The sequence below is a fragment of the Zootoca vivipara genome, chromosome 1 (assembly GCF_963506605.1).
Source record: "Zootoca vivipara chromosome 1, rZooViv1.1, whole genome shotgun sequence".
Classification (NCBI taxonomy): Eukaryota; Metazoa; Chordata; class Lepidosauria; order Squamata; family Lacertidae; genus Zootoca; species Zootoca vivipara.
In genome coordinates this window covers 80,872,272-80,886,483 of record NC_083276.1, presented here as the reverse complement: position 1 = coordinate 80,886,483, position 14,212 = coordinate 80,872,272, and the positions used below count along the sequence as shown (strand labels likewise).

Sequence of the window (14,212 nt, the reverse complement as noted above, 5' to 3'; positions counted from 1 at the left end):
GGTGCTACTGGAAGGATTTTTTTATTATTTTGTATCGCACATCTTTGTAAGCATGTGTATTGAAGATGGAACCACCTTAATCTCCATTGTAATGTTTAATTGAACAGAATGCTCTTAGATGCACTTATATGAAGTGAGAGGCTTGATTCTTTATGGCTGCCAGTTTATCCTAGGATAAACCTGAATTTCATGTGAAAACCTCACATTGTAAACTTCATGTAAGTGTTCTAGATGGAACTGTTTTAAGGGAAACTGACACATGATACGTTGCATTGAACTGCATGCGTTCCAAGGAAACTCCCTGTTCATTTTTTGGCTTTCCCTGCTTCACAGGATTTTCTTATAAGACTTAATTGCATTGGACGGTGGGGGAAGGACAGGGGGAGAAAGTAGGGAGTGGGTTTTGAAGGGCAGGGTGGGGAAGGAGTGCCTTTAGGATGGCCCTAGGCTCTTTTGACTCAAGGAATAGCACAGCTGCTTAAGGTTTTCTTGAAGCTCTGCTTTCTGGGAACCTGAATTTCTAAGTATTTCTTGTTCTAGGCCTCAGGGCTGTGAAGCAGAGCTGGAAACAATAATTTGTATTACGAAGGTATAGAAGCATTTCTTTAAAAACTGAGAAACAAACTGTTCAATATGCTCTTGTTCAAGCCATTCTTTTTTGGGGAGTATTCACAAGATTATAATAACACAGCACCATCACATTATCATCACATTAACATTTGGAGAGATTTCTGTGGTAGTGCCTAGGTATAGATTTCTCTCTAGATATGTTTACCTGGTACCATGTGCTGGGTGAAGTCTCTCCCCTTAATGACATTGAGGACCCTTGTACAGTTGCTGGAAACCACAGGAGGAGAGAATGTTCTTGTACGCAGGTTCTTTTTATGGGTTTCCCGCAGTCATCTGGTTAGCCACTGTAAGAATAGGATGCTGGCCCAGATGGGCCGTTGGCCTGATCCAGCAGACTCTTTTTTATGTTCTTACGCCTGCTTCTTGGGAGAAAAGCAATGACAAACCTAGACAGCATCTTAAAAAAGTAGAGACATCACCTTGCTGACAAGGGTCTGTATAGTTAAAGCTATGGTTTTCCCAGTAGTGGTGTATGGAAGTGAGAGCTGGACCATAAAGAAGGCTGATCGCCGAAGAATTGATGCTTTTGAATTATGGTGCTGGAGGAGACTCTTGAGAGTCCCATGGACTGCAAGAAGATCAAACCTATCCATTCTGAAGGAAATCAGCCCTGAGTGCTCACTGGAAGGACAGATCCTGAAGCTGAGGCTCCAATACTTTGGCCACCTCATGAGAAGAGAAGACTCCCTGGAAAAGACCCTGATGTTGGGAAAGATTGATGGCACTAGGAGAAGGGGACGACAGAGGACAAGATGGTGGACAGTGTTCTTGAAGCTACGAACATGAGTTTGACCAAGCTGTGGGAGGCAGTGGAAGATAGGAGTGCCTGGCGTGCTTTGGTCCATGGGGTCATGAAGAGTCGGACACGACTAAACAACAATGCTTTTATCACTTGTTTTTGTTGTTGTTGTTTAGTCGTTTAGTCGTGTCCGACTCTTCGTGACCCCATGGACCAAAGCACGCCAGGCATTCCTGTCTTCCACTGCCTCCCACAGTTTGGTCAGCTTTGTTTGCTTTTTTGATGTCTTTTAATTCTGTTATTTATTGTGTTGTGGTGCTATTGCTTCATAAGCTGCATTTTGATGTTAAATGACATTAATTAATTAATTGAAATCTCTATACTGCCCCTCATTTGGGGATCACAGGGCGGTTTACATTATAAAAACACAAAATTGCATACTGTAATAATAAACAAAAACAATACCCCCCCCAAGTTTAAAAGGTGGCAGAAGAATGTTTTTGCCTGGCACTTAAAGATATGTTATGAAGGCGCCAGGTGAGCCTCCCTGGGGAGAGCATTCCACAAGCAGGGCGCCACTGCACAAAAGGCCCTTTCTTGTGTTGCCACCCTCTGGACCTTCTGCAGGTTCTGGGTCAGTTGATATGGGGAGAGGTGGTCCTTGGGCGTATTGTGATCCTAAGCCATTTATAGGTCAAAAGCAGAAGTTTGAATGTGGCCTGGAAACTGTCAGCCAGTATAGTCAAACCAGGATCTGTGTTATATGCTCAAACCATCTTGCGCTGGTGAGCAAGCTGGGTGCTGAATTCTGAACCAGCTGAAGTTTCTGAACCATCTTCAGAGGCAGTCCCAAGTATAACACATTGCAGCAATCTAACCTATAAGTTACCAGAGCATGGGCAACAGAAGTCAATCTTTCCTTGTACAGATAGGGGTTCAGCAGGCCACCAGGCAAAGCTGATGGAAGGCACTGCCTTAGACCAAAGGCTGCATTAGACCAATATTCTTCTAGTATAAGGTTCAAAGTAGTTCCATGGCTGGCTTTTGCTCCAAAGCTGTCTGTAAGGTGGCAGGCTCCTGCTATGAGATCTGCTTTGTGAACTTTTCAACAATTTGTTATATATAAAGGGGATAAGGAGGCATCTGGTAATTTCCTTTGACTGATCATCCTCTAGGAGCCATTAATCTTCCTTATGGCGATGTGTGAGTCACAACAGACACAGGGTTATCTTTGTTCACAGTATTGGCACTGGGCAGGGTCAGAAAGCAGCATGGTCCTGGGTCCTGAAGTTGTGTGGGGTGTCCCTTTGCTATTTCCTGTGGGTTGTAGATCTGACAGCCTCCCTTTATATTAGATACTTGAGCGTGGGAGTGAAAGGTCCTTGGCTGCACATTTTCTCTGTTATCTCAAAAGTTACTCTTATGTATGGTTTCGAGGGTCCTTTGGCTCAAAGCATAACATCTGCAGAGGCCAAATGGCAACATTTCATGGGCTTGAAATAATTAGGGTTTGCTTGTTTGTTTTTTGACGACGAAATGCTCTAATTTTCACCCTCTTAATTTTTCACAGAAAAAGAATGCTTTCTGTTTACTTCAGTTCCCGCACCCCCCACCCCTGTCAAGATTTTATAGAAACGCCCACTGTGTGTCTTGAGTTTTTACTGATCAAGCACATTTAAATTTTGTTAGGCTAATGTCTTTTGGAGATTAAGCAGCTTGTGAGTACAACTAAAATGCAAATAGCACATAAGACAGGTCAGTTTGTTTGCTTATGGGTCAATGAGTCTCAGGACTGTGGTTAATGTTTGTCTCAAATGTTGCAGAATGTTTCTCTTCTAGGTGGCATTCCTGGAGGGGAAACTTGCCTCCTGGCTTTTGATAATCCCCACCCCCATGGTCTTGCTTTACTATAGTGTAAAGTGAACTCTTTAAAAGTAATGGTTCCTGACCCCCCCCCCCGAATATGAGGAGGGTTCTAAATACACAATGACCCTTTTTTGACCTAGAAAACCTCTCCCACAATGGTGAAAGTTGCAGCAATGCAGCTGTTGATTGATATTTTCCTTTCAAGTCTGTGGATGTGATTAAAGTTATCTCTCTGTGCAAAATAATCTTTCTTTCCCTTAGCCATGAACACTTTGCAAGCGTGGGAAACCAAGTACATTCCTGTATTCCTCCCAAGGTACTTGGGAAAACCATCATGCTTTTTATTTCTCAGGTTCTTCTCTCCGTTTTCATTTTGACGCTGGTTTTAAAATCTTCTCCATGAAATTGCTCCTTATGAGTCTTGAGTTCATGCCTTCATCACGATAGTCAGCTGGGTTTTGAGGACATTTACATTATTGTTCTTTTGGATTTATTCATCTCTCCACCCCGCACCCCGACTTCTTAACCCACCCTATGCCCACACACTCTTTATCTTTGAATCGTAGCAAATTTTGCTGCACTTTTACTTACTCTTTTTTTTAAAAGAGTTTTTCGGTTTTGGATAAAATGTATGTAATTGAAAGCTTGAATTTTTAAAACAGCATTTTGAGTTTCAACCCTTTTTTTTGTATAGTGAAAGAGGTTATTAGCACTTTTTGGCTCTAACTTGAAGAAACGACATGTGTTATGAAAAAATCTCACCCACTGTGTGGGTGATTGAGAAGAGCTGTAAAACAATGCCAGAAAAATAAGAATTTGCTGTGAGGGTCAGGTCGTGAACATAGCCAGATGTTCTGCTGGGGCTGGTAAGAGAATAATTTCTGGATATGAAAACTCCAGCATGCCTTGAGAGAAAACTCAATGTACTTTTGTTTATAATTATTTCCATTTCCATTCAAAACGTACAAATGTGCAGTGGAGTTGGGAGGCATGGAATGTCGATCTAGGAGGCTTTCCCATGGAGTAGAGGAAGAGAATTTGCAATGCAGGGAGGGGGTTGCAAGAGAATATTGTGTGTGTTGGGCTCAGTGCAATTGCATTCATCAGTTTCATACATTTTCTCATGAAACTAACAGTGGAATGCTATGCCTTGGGAGAGTGCTGTTGCGCTCAGGTCTTGCTTCCAGGCTTCACATAAGCATCTGGTTGGCCACTGTGGGAACAGGATGCTGGCTTAGATGGGCCTTTGGTCTGATCCAACAGGGCTCATCTCATCATCTTTGCCCCAATGGCCTGCTGGCTAGGGCTAGTGGGAGTTGGAGTCCAGCAGCATCTGAAGGACACCCTCTTGGCTGCCCCTGGTGTATAGGATTGTACATTAAAGGTTGCATTTCCTTTATGGCAGCATTTGGACATAATAGCTAGAGCGTGTTTTGTTGTTGTTGTTAGGAAAATGAGTTTCCTCCTGGGCTTACACGCTCTTTCCCATATCTTTTCTCATTCAGTGTGGCTCTGAGCAAGCTTCCAATTCCATTTTAGATGGAGTTTAGTGTGTTGCAGTTTAGAGTGCTGTCCACAGCCTAAACTGGGGATAATCTTAAATTGAAACAAACCAGATTCATGCACATACTGCAGCGACACTCTATGAAAGGGAGGCATGCATCTCCAGACACTCACTAAACATGTGCCAGGGAACTGAGGTCAGTTGCACCTTCCTAGTTCATGCACATCATATGTCACCTTGCATTGGAGATACCGTATGTATCTTTCTTTCACCCTTTATATATTTGTGAATGCTGACGGTAAGTGAACAATGATACAGCTTGAGAAATACAACTGCCATGTGAAGTATCTGCACCAGCACTCTTTTTTTCCTTCACCTTTTGGAGCAGGGAAGGGACAAAGAAAAAGTTGCTGCAGACATCATGTGCTTGGGCATTGTGAGGAACATTATGGGCAAACACAGCAAATTGGAGCCTGGAATTGGAGTCGAGATCAAGGACACCAGACAGGCTGCTGTGTGGATGGCACCAGCTGTTCCTGAACATGTCCTGGGGAAAACAGCTGGTGCAGGAATGCCTTTAGAAAGTTTAGGCTCAGTATAGTTTATTTGAAAGTGGAAATGTATACAGTACTTCTAGTGGTTGAACAGAAATTAATTCAAATTGGATGTACCCTACAAAGAGGTCAAGAGGTCATTTATCCCAATTATATCCTATGTGTCCTATTTTACCAAGCCACAGCTGTGTCAAAACAGGAAAAATTAGAGGTGTCAGGTCACTTGGTGCCATGAAATCTGATGGCAAGGGCCATCAGAAATTCAAAATACTCTCACAAACTTACATGTTCTCCTATTGAGTTGCATGTTCCTGGTGTTTAGTGCAATATTTTGTTTCCCTTTATGGTTATCTGAAGTTGCGGAGGTCTTTGAACCCCTGAATATTATGTGGCATTCATTTCTGCGCAACCCAGTGTGATGAGTGGTATATAAAACAACAACAACAACAACAACAACAACAACAACAACAACAACAACAACAACAACAACAACAACAGAATGTAGGATTGGCAATGTTGGAGGCTTTTGGGATGGGATGGGGTAATTTCTGGCAAAAATTAAAAAAATGAAAGCGGCAAGTGGCCACACCAAAAACGTCATAGATACAGCTTGCTGTAAAACCCTCCCCCCCCCCTATAGAGTGATGCTACAGTTATTTCCCTATAAAGGAGCCTTCACCAAGTAGGTGCTCTCCAGATGTTTGCATGGGTGAAGGCTGCTCTATAGGGATATACCTTTAAAATATATCCTCCTCAGGCCATGCCATTATGATGTTTGCAGATCCTATTGCCAAGGCAACTTGTTTCCCCAACTCCAGGGAATGATTGCCATTGTGATTTGTCATCTTTCCTACAGCCAGGTGTTCCACAACTGAAACTGCAGCCAGGAAAAGTTTTCCATTCAAGATGACTGACGGCTTTGTACATGGGAATTAAGTTGTGGGTGGGGAGTGGGAAAGATATGAATCACATTTTTCTTTCTACTCGCTGTCACTGATATTAGCAGATACTGGCCTGCATTTGTCTTTGAGCAGTGCAGCGCTTTCCTCCTGTTCGTGTCACCTCATTTTACAAGCAAACTAATACGGAGGTGACTCAAGGTCAGCATTAAGTCCAGAGCAGCGAGCTGCATAGATATTTCATCCTTTCCCTCTCCTAGCCCAAGTCTGTTCGCTTTGCTAGATTTCTCACAGCTGTGCACTTTAATGGGAACAACTTTCCCTGGAGCTCAAGCAGAAGGGCCATGAACTCTGGAGTGTGGCGATGGTTTTGGATGCCTACTCTGTTTGAGAGCCTTTGCACACAATACCAAAAGGAAAGAGGCATTTGCAGTATAATGTTTGAAGGAGAGACCCATGTCTGTAAATATATTGCCAACATACACCCTGTGAAACTCCCAGCTATCTATTTATAGGAGTTTGCAAACAAACATATCCCCTTCAAATGTTTTGAAGCAAAACTCCCCCCTTTTTTAATTGTGTGAAAAGCCCTCAAGTCTATTTCGTGTAAGAGAACATTATATGTGCTAGGATCTCTTCCAAGGTTTTGGTGCAAACACAGCTGCTTCGTTTCAACTCCCAGAAAATGAAGTTTTACAGTGGTACCTTGCAAGACGAATGCCCTGCAAGACAAATTTTTCACAAGACGAATGTGTCTTGCGATCTGATGGTGACTCGCAAGACGAATTCGTTTTGCGAAAAATTCATCTTGCGAATCGCAGTTTCCCATAGGAATGCATTGAAATTTAATTAATGTGTTCCTATGGGCAAAAAAAGAAATTTCAATGCATTCCTATGGGAAACCGCGATTTGCAAGACGAATTTTTCGCAGAACGAATTGACTCGTGGAACGAATTAAATTTGTCTTGCGAGGCACCACTTTACTTGCTTCAGTGACTTCTTAGTTTTCTTCATAGAGCAGGAGGTTGAGTTGCGATCAGTGACAGAGATGGCTATTCTTATCACCCTCAAAAGGCTAAATAGCGGGATTGGGTGGGGAGTACAAGGGTAATCGTACCAATAGGCACATGTTACAGTTGTCACAGGAGTGCCGCTGAAAATGACCTCATTTTAGTTTTTATATTTTGCTGGAAGCTGCCCAGGATGGTTTTCCAAGGCTTGCCGTTTGCTCTGATTTAGTGGTGAAGAGCAGCTTTTCGAGGGGAAAGCACCGGGGCAAACAAAAAAGTGCTTGTTCACAGAGTTTTAAAGTGTGGAGCTACGTATGCCTAGAAAGTGTAGGGCAAAAGGTAAATGTGGATGAGCCCTAAGACTTTGTAGAGAAGAGTATTGCAGGAGAAAGACTATTATTTTTATCTTCATATAAATCTTCATATTTGAAATGTAGATCTGGCTGGCGACTTCATTACCCATTGCTCAGGATTCACTGCCCCATCTTAATCTGTCCTCTAATTTTTCGAGTTTCTCGAATACTGTAAGCACCCTTTTGTTCCTGATGGTAACCGCCAACTATGCTATCTCTCTGCATAGTTAGAAACTCAATGACTGTATCTATGTGAATCTTCATCCTTCATTTAACGAGTGGATAAAAATGGCAATGAGTGGCCTCCATCCTCTTGGGGCTAGAGTGGAAAGGGAAGCAGGCTTTGCTGAGTTCACATTCTCAGGATGAATTTTTCAACTGGAGTCTTCTGCAGAGCCGCAGGAGACTTGCTGAAGGGATTTCCAGTTGTGGTTTGGGAAGACTTTTTCTTCCTCTAGCCAAACAAACCAAAACAGCATTGAACCAGTTGTTGGTGTTAATTAGTCCCTACTGTACAACCACTGCCAGAAAGCAACAGATGCTGACGTTATGGTATGTTTCATGTAAGCCTTGAAAATCAATAAAATGCTATCCCTGTGGAACAGGAAATAATTTGAGAGAGGATTTTGAACATTTGCCTTTGATGACATGGTTTTCAAAACAAAGTGCTAGCAGCCACGACTGTCATTACAGTGGGAAAGGAGGCTGGCCCCTCAAGAGTTATTTCAGGCCCTTCACTTTGAATTTTCAGCCTTAATGTCAACAATATGGAAATATAAATCCATGGGAAGTATAAGGAAAAATGAAATGCAGTATTCAAACCAATTGCTCAGGGCAAGACTGGATTAAGTTGCCTTGACTACTGTAAACTGTAATGTGCTGTATTTGGGACTATCATTGGAAACAGGAAACTGCTAACTTATTTTAAAGTACAGCGGGCTACATACTGGGATTGGCCATTGCGAACACATGTTGCCAGCACTTCAAGAATTTCGCTAGCTCCCAGTCTACTTCCAATGGCAATTAAGAATGTAGGTGCTTCCCAGGGGGTGGACAGAGACCTTTTGGCAAGAAGCATTGCTGCCCCCACACCCAAATCCAGGCATGTGCCTCAGCAGTGTGGGAGGAGACCAGTGGCAAAGCAGCCACTCTGCAGGAATGCCCCCTTTGTGCTGAGAGTCTTGGTGGAAAGGGAGCGTTCTGCAAAGCATTGCTGCTACTCTCCTTGGCTTTGACTTTGGGCTGTGTCTTCAGCTTACCCAAAGCCAAGTCAGAAGCTGCTGCCACTGAGGCCAGAGAGGGGTGACAGTTGGAAGAAAAGAAGTGGAGATGCAATGGCAGCGGCAGGGTGGTGGTGGTCAGGATTTCCCCGCCCATGTGGAGCATGCTGCCTGAGGCAGGCTGCTTCACATCGCCTCATTGGTGCACTGGCCATGGTGCTTCCCCTTTACATGCTCATACAGCATGGGAACCAGCTATCTGAAGGGACAGCTGTTCCTGTATCAATCTGCCCATGCAGTGTCATCTTTAGAGGTTGTCCTCTGGGTAGCACCACCATCTGAGGAGAGGTGGGTGGTGACCAGAGAGAGGGAGGACCTTCTAGGTAGATTCCTATCACAGGAAGGAACTTTAGCCCCTTGGGCACCGGGCTAAAACAGTTTTATTTTGCCTGGTGTGGTTGTTTTTAACTGCTGCTGTTTATCATTGCTATTGTATTGTATATTTTATGCCCTGGAAATTTGGCTGAAGCCTGTCACACACATTCTAAAGGACACACGTTTGTATGTAGGTTTCCAAACCTGAATTTGCCAAAGCAATATTGGGAGTGGCTGTGCACTACTCCAGAAGCAGTATGCCTCTGAATAACACTTGCTGTTTGTGATCGTGGCATGCTTTCAGGCTTTCCTCTGGTTGTCCACTGTGAGAACAGAGGGCTGAACACCAGGAGGGCTGTGTGTTGCCCCCTGCTGCTGTGGATGTAGAAACTCACTAAGAGCTGAGTTCATGGTAGAACAAACTTTATTTTTACAGAGTACTAGTTAACTTCTCCAACTAGGTCACACTGCTTTGTCAGCTCTCCAGGAGCTAGCTGCCTGGGTCATAGCTGTTTCTATTGAATGGGGCCACATGCCAGATATTTAGTTGACAATGCACATGTTGCAGACTGCTTAATTATGTGCTGAATTCTTCCTACCAATTCTCCCTTACAAATGCCTCACTGGATCCATTCTCTTCCCCAAAGTCTATCAAGGGCAAACAGCCTACAGAAGTCAGTACTGACAGGTGGGAGAAGGGTTGCAAACCCCACCCAGTTACGCATTTCCCCCTGCAATTTCTCTTCCCTCGTCTCAGTATTACCAATATGAGACAAATATGGGGGATTTTGTCATAAATATGTAGTGTTGGCCTTGGTTGGAAGTGAGTGAGAGCAAAAGTGCTTGGGTGACTGATAGGCCCATGGCACAACTCACACTAATAATTTTGTATTTTACTAAAATGATTTAAAATAATCCCTTTATTCTCAACATATTAAGCTACTTGCATTCATGATTTGCACTATCTCCCATAATGGGCCATGCCCTTTGTGTCTTCCGGCCCATGCTGTCACAAAAACGCCAGGGAATGGCCTATAGACAGTCCATACACTGGTTGTATTATCTGAATTGCATTGAAGAAAAGGAACGTGTCATGGGTTGGGTGGCTTATTATGTATTTAAGTACCAGTAATCTAATTGAAATGTAAATAGCTGCCTAGAAAGAGGAAGAACAGAGGGGCTTTTCAGCTGTCTTCTTAAATTTGCTTTTTTCGAGGCATTGCTGGCTCCAGGTTTTTGTGAGCCTTTGGTCAAGAGAATGTCAGGGCAGATTCACATTTAATTTGTTTTAGAATATGCTACAACAAAATGTACTATCAGGCAGCCCTGTTTAGGGAGGCTTTTAATGTTTAATAGATTACTGTGTTTTATTTTTCTGTTGGAAGCCGCCCAGAGTGGCTGGGGAAACCCAGTCAGATGGGTGGGGTTGTTGTTGTTGTTTAGTCGTTTAGTCGTGTCCGACTCTTCGTGACCCCATGGACCATAGCACGCCAGGCACTCCTGTCTTGCACTGCCTCCCGTAGTTTGGTCAAACTCATGTTCGTAGCTTCGAGGACACTGTCCAACCATCTTGTCCTCTGTCGTTCCCTTCTCCTAGTGCCCTCAATCTTTCCCAACATCAGAGTCTTTTCCAAGGATTCTTCTCTTCTCATGAGGTGGCCAAAGTATTGGAGCCTCAGCTTCACGATCTGTCCTTCCAGGGAGCACTCAGGGCTAATTTCCTTAAGAATTGATAGGTTTGATCTTTTAGCAGTCCATGGGACTCTCAAGAGTCTCCTCCAGCACCATAATTCAAAAGCATCAATTCTTCGGCGATCAGCCTTCTTTATGGTCCAGCTCTCACTTCCATACATCACTACTGGGAAAACCATAGCTTTAACTATACGGACCTTTGTCGGCAAGGTGATGGGTGGGGTATAAATCATAAATCATAAATAATAATAATAATAATAATAATAATAATAATAATCAGTTGTGAACGGTATATGTGTGTAAATGAACATGCATTTCTGCAGTAAACGCAGAGGTTGGGGGCCATTCCTGGTTCTATGTTTATTGCTGGGCTTATCCTGACATTTAAGTGAACATTCACCATTCAACATTGCCAATACCGCACACACTTTTTGCAGAGCTGTCACCTGTTTGAAGAAATGCTAAACAATTAACCTTATGACCTTTAGCGGATTGACTTGAGTGTAATAACTTATGAGTGGAAAAAGTTCTAAAGAAAAAAACACACATTTTCTTTGATTTCAGCTGATGCATGCGGGTATCACAGCAGCTATTATTTCTAATTATAATGTACAATTGTTATTCATTATTATAATCCTAGTCATCCAGCTTTTCTAATTGTTCCATTGTGCTTTGTTAAATTAATGCCATAGGCAACCTCTCAGGGTAACTAAAACAGATCAGCTAATAAACTAATGCCTCTGTCCTGTTGTGCTACTGTAATCTGATTAGTAAAATGTTCTCTGCACAATCCAAAAGGCAGCATAGGATGGAGGCAGAGACATACCTAGGCTCCCTTGTGCCCTTGACACCCCTGCCATCCCGTGCCCCCTAGGCAATCATTGGCTCTCTTTGTCTTTCTTCACAATTTTTGTGCCCACCCATGGTGGGGGCCAACCTAGCCAACCACTAGGTACCCCCCTGGATGGAGGTCAAAACTCATATTAACCACTCTACATTTTTAAAGCTTGCCCATGGGCTTCCATTTGAAGCTTTGCAATTATTATTTTTTATGAAGCTATAATAATCATGGAATTCGTCATAGGCCAAATTCTCCCCCAAAGCATTACAGAGGCAACTTTATTCATCTAGTGATGCTTCCCTAATAAAAACCAAATTGTTGAACTGTGTTTAGTTTGTTTGGGGTGGGGTTCCCCCCCCCCCGAGTGGTGATAAATTGAACAGCCATTCTGAGTTCTTGAAACATGAAGTAAGCCAAGAAGGAAAATAGAGCTGGTTCTCTCAGGGTGGCAGATTTTCCATGCAGTAAAGCTCATGCATAATGTAGTGGGCTCATTCACACATGCCTTTCTGCATATATAGCCTTTAATGAGCATATCTGTTTAGTCCATTCTTGTGTGTGTGCATAAAAGTGTCTTTTGAAATTAATATCTCAGATAGGTACTTGAAGCCTGACACTCTTAAAGTACATGGAAGCAGAATGTTGTGAGCATACAGTATTTTATTCCTTGAAAATATTCAGGATCCGAGAGACTTAAGTTGTTGAGTTATGGCATTGAGCTCATCAATTTACATTGTTGATTCTTTCTAGCAAATTGTTTATTGCTGCTAAGTGTAAGTGTGATGGCTCCTTAGTTCAGCTTTGCAACTGGAGGCACAAGCTGCCTTGAAGATAGCTGGCGATGGTTTAGATTTCTTTCCCACCCTTCACCATGAGGTCTCTGGGTGGGTTACAACAATTAAAAAATATAGTTCTCAAAGCATTTAAAACAAATTACAGTCAAGAGAATAGGCTTGATCCTAAAATATGTTTATTAGGTGTGCACTCTTACCTGCACCGTGATGTACACTGCATACTGCAAACTTGCCTCTCCAGGATTTTTTTGAGATATAGGGAGGTATCCAACTAAACAATTCTGCCAATGTAAACAGTTTTGGCTGCACAGTGGAACTTCCCTCCCTCTCCTTTCCCTGTGGACCCCCTAAATCTCATATGGGTTTCCTTTCAACCCTTTGGAGCAGATTTAGGGAGGGCACAGGGGGCAAGAAATTTTCATTGCGCAGCTAGAGGGCCTTACACTAGTGGGACTCTTTCGCTGGGTTCAGTCCACAGTTTTCTGCCTTTCAATGTGGGTTTGAGCGATATCACTGATACTTGGAAGGCGCTCCTATATGAATGTATCCATACTGTACTCAACAACACTGTCTAGCTTATTTCTGAAATGCCTTTTTTCTCCCTTCACCAGAAAACTTCAGCACAGAAGTTGGCCTCTTGGAGCTGATTGGAGACCCCCCACCAGACCAGATAACCAAAGTGTATGGCCCAGACAACAGCCCTGGCTATGTGTTTGGACTGGATGCCAACACTGGACAAGTGGCACGGTACCACCTTCCCAGCCCTTTTTACAGAGACTTCTCGCTCTTGTTCCATGTGCAGCCCACCACAGACAAGGCAGGCGTCCTTTTTGCTATCACAGATGCTTCCCAGTCAATCATTTATGTTGGCGTGAAGCTGTCAGAGGTGAAAGATGGAAAACAGCAGATCATTTTCTATTATACGGAGCCTGGCTCTCAGAACTCCTATGCTGCTGCTGCATTCACAGTGCCTTCCCTAGTCAATCAGTGGACTCGCTTTGCCATCAGTGTGCAGGATGAGGAAGTCGTTCTCTACGTAGACTGCGAGGAGTTCGAGCGGGTCCGTTTTGAACGCTCGCCTGATGAGATGGAGCTGGAAGACGGCTCGGGGCTTTTTGTGGCACAAGCTGGAGGAGCTGATCCCGATAAATACCAGGTGAGCATGGACTTACACCAAGGCATTATTTCCAGTGAAAATGGCCACAGGCTGATGTGAGTTCACAGTGAACAGAGAGTGTTGAAATACATAATTTGGCCTTGTGTGATTCAGTAGACCAAGGAAGTGGGAACAAGCAAAATCAAAATTAAAAATCCACTGACATGTTGTTGGCTTACCCAAAGTTTCTATCAAGGAGCTTTCTCCTTGCTCTTGTACACAGGCTGCCTCATGCTCCAATTTCCCATCTGCATTTGCCTTTCACTGGTGAGAAAAGAGGCCCAGTAAGGAGCTGGCAATCCAAAGATACAAGAATAGTGATGTTTCCCCCTGTGAATTATTAATTGCAAGCCTACCATACATCTCCTGGGCATTGATCTGTTGTGGGATCACTCACTGCTTTTTATAGAAGCATCTGTTTATTGTGGGATGAGAATTTGCCCATTCTCTTATTCATGCACATGAGGACCTCACCAGAGCATGGGAAAGAGCCTCTAGTCTAACTAGGGGTTCTTAACCTGTGTGTGTTTCCTTATATATAGATCAAATTCAGCATGCATGATCATTATCTCATTTTAT

The 14,212-nt window shown here is 43.3% G+C and overlaps 1 protein-coding gene across 3 annotated transcripts in view; it reads left to right on the top strand.

The window, feature by feature from the left end:
- COL18A1 (collagen type XVIII alpha 1 chain) overlaps positions 1 to 14,212 on the top strand; it is a 155,163-nt gene that overhangs the window by 81,896 nt on the left and 59,055 nt on the right. For all 3 annotated transcript variants that reach the window (XM_035124182.2, XM_035124164.2, XM_035124174.2), the window contains one exon: positions 13,089 to 13,633. In XM_035124182.2, coding sequence (XP_034980073.1) covers positions 13,089 to 13,633 — 545 coding nt within the window. The remainder of the gene's footprint in view (positions 1 to 13,088; positions 13,634 to 14,212) is intronic.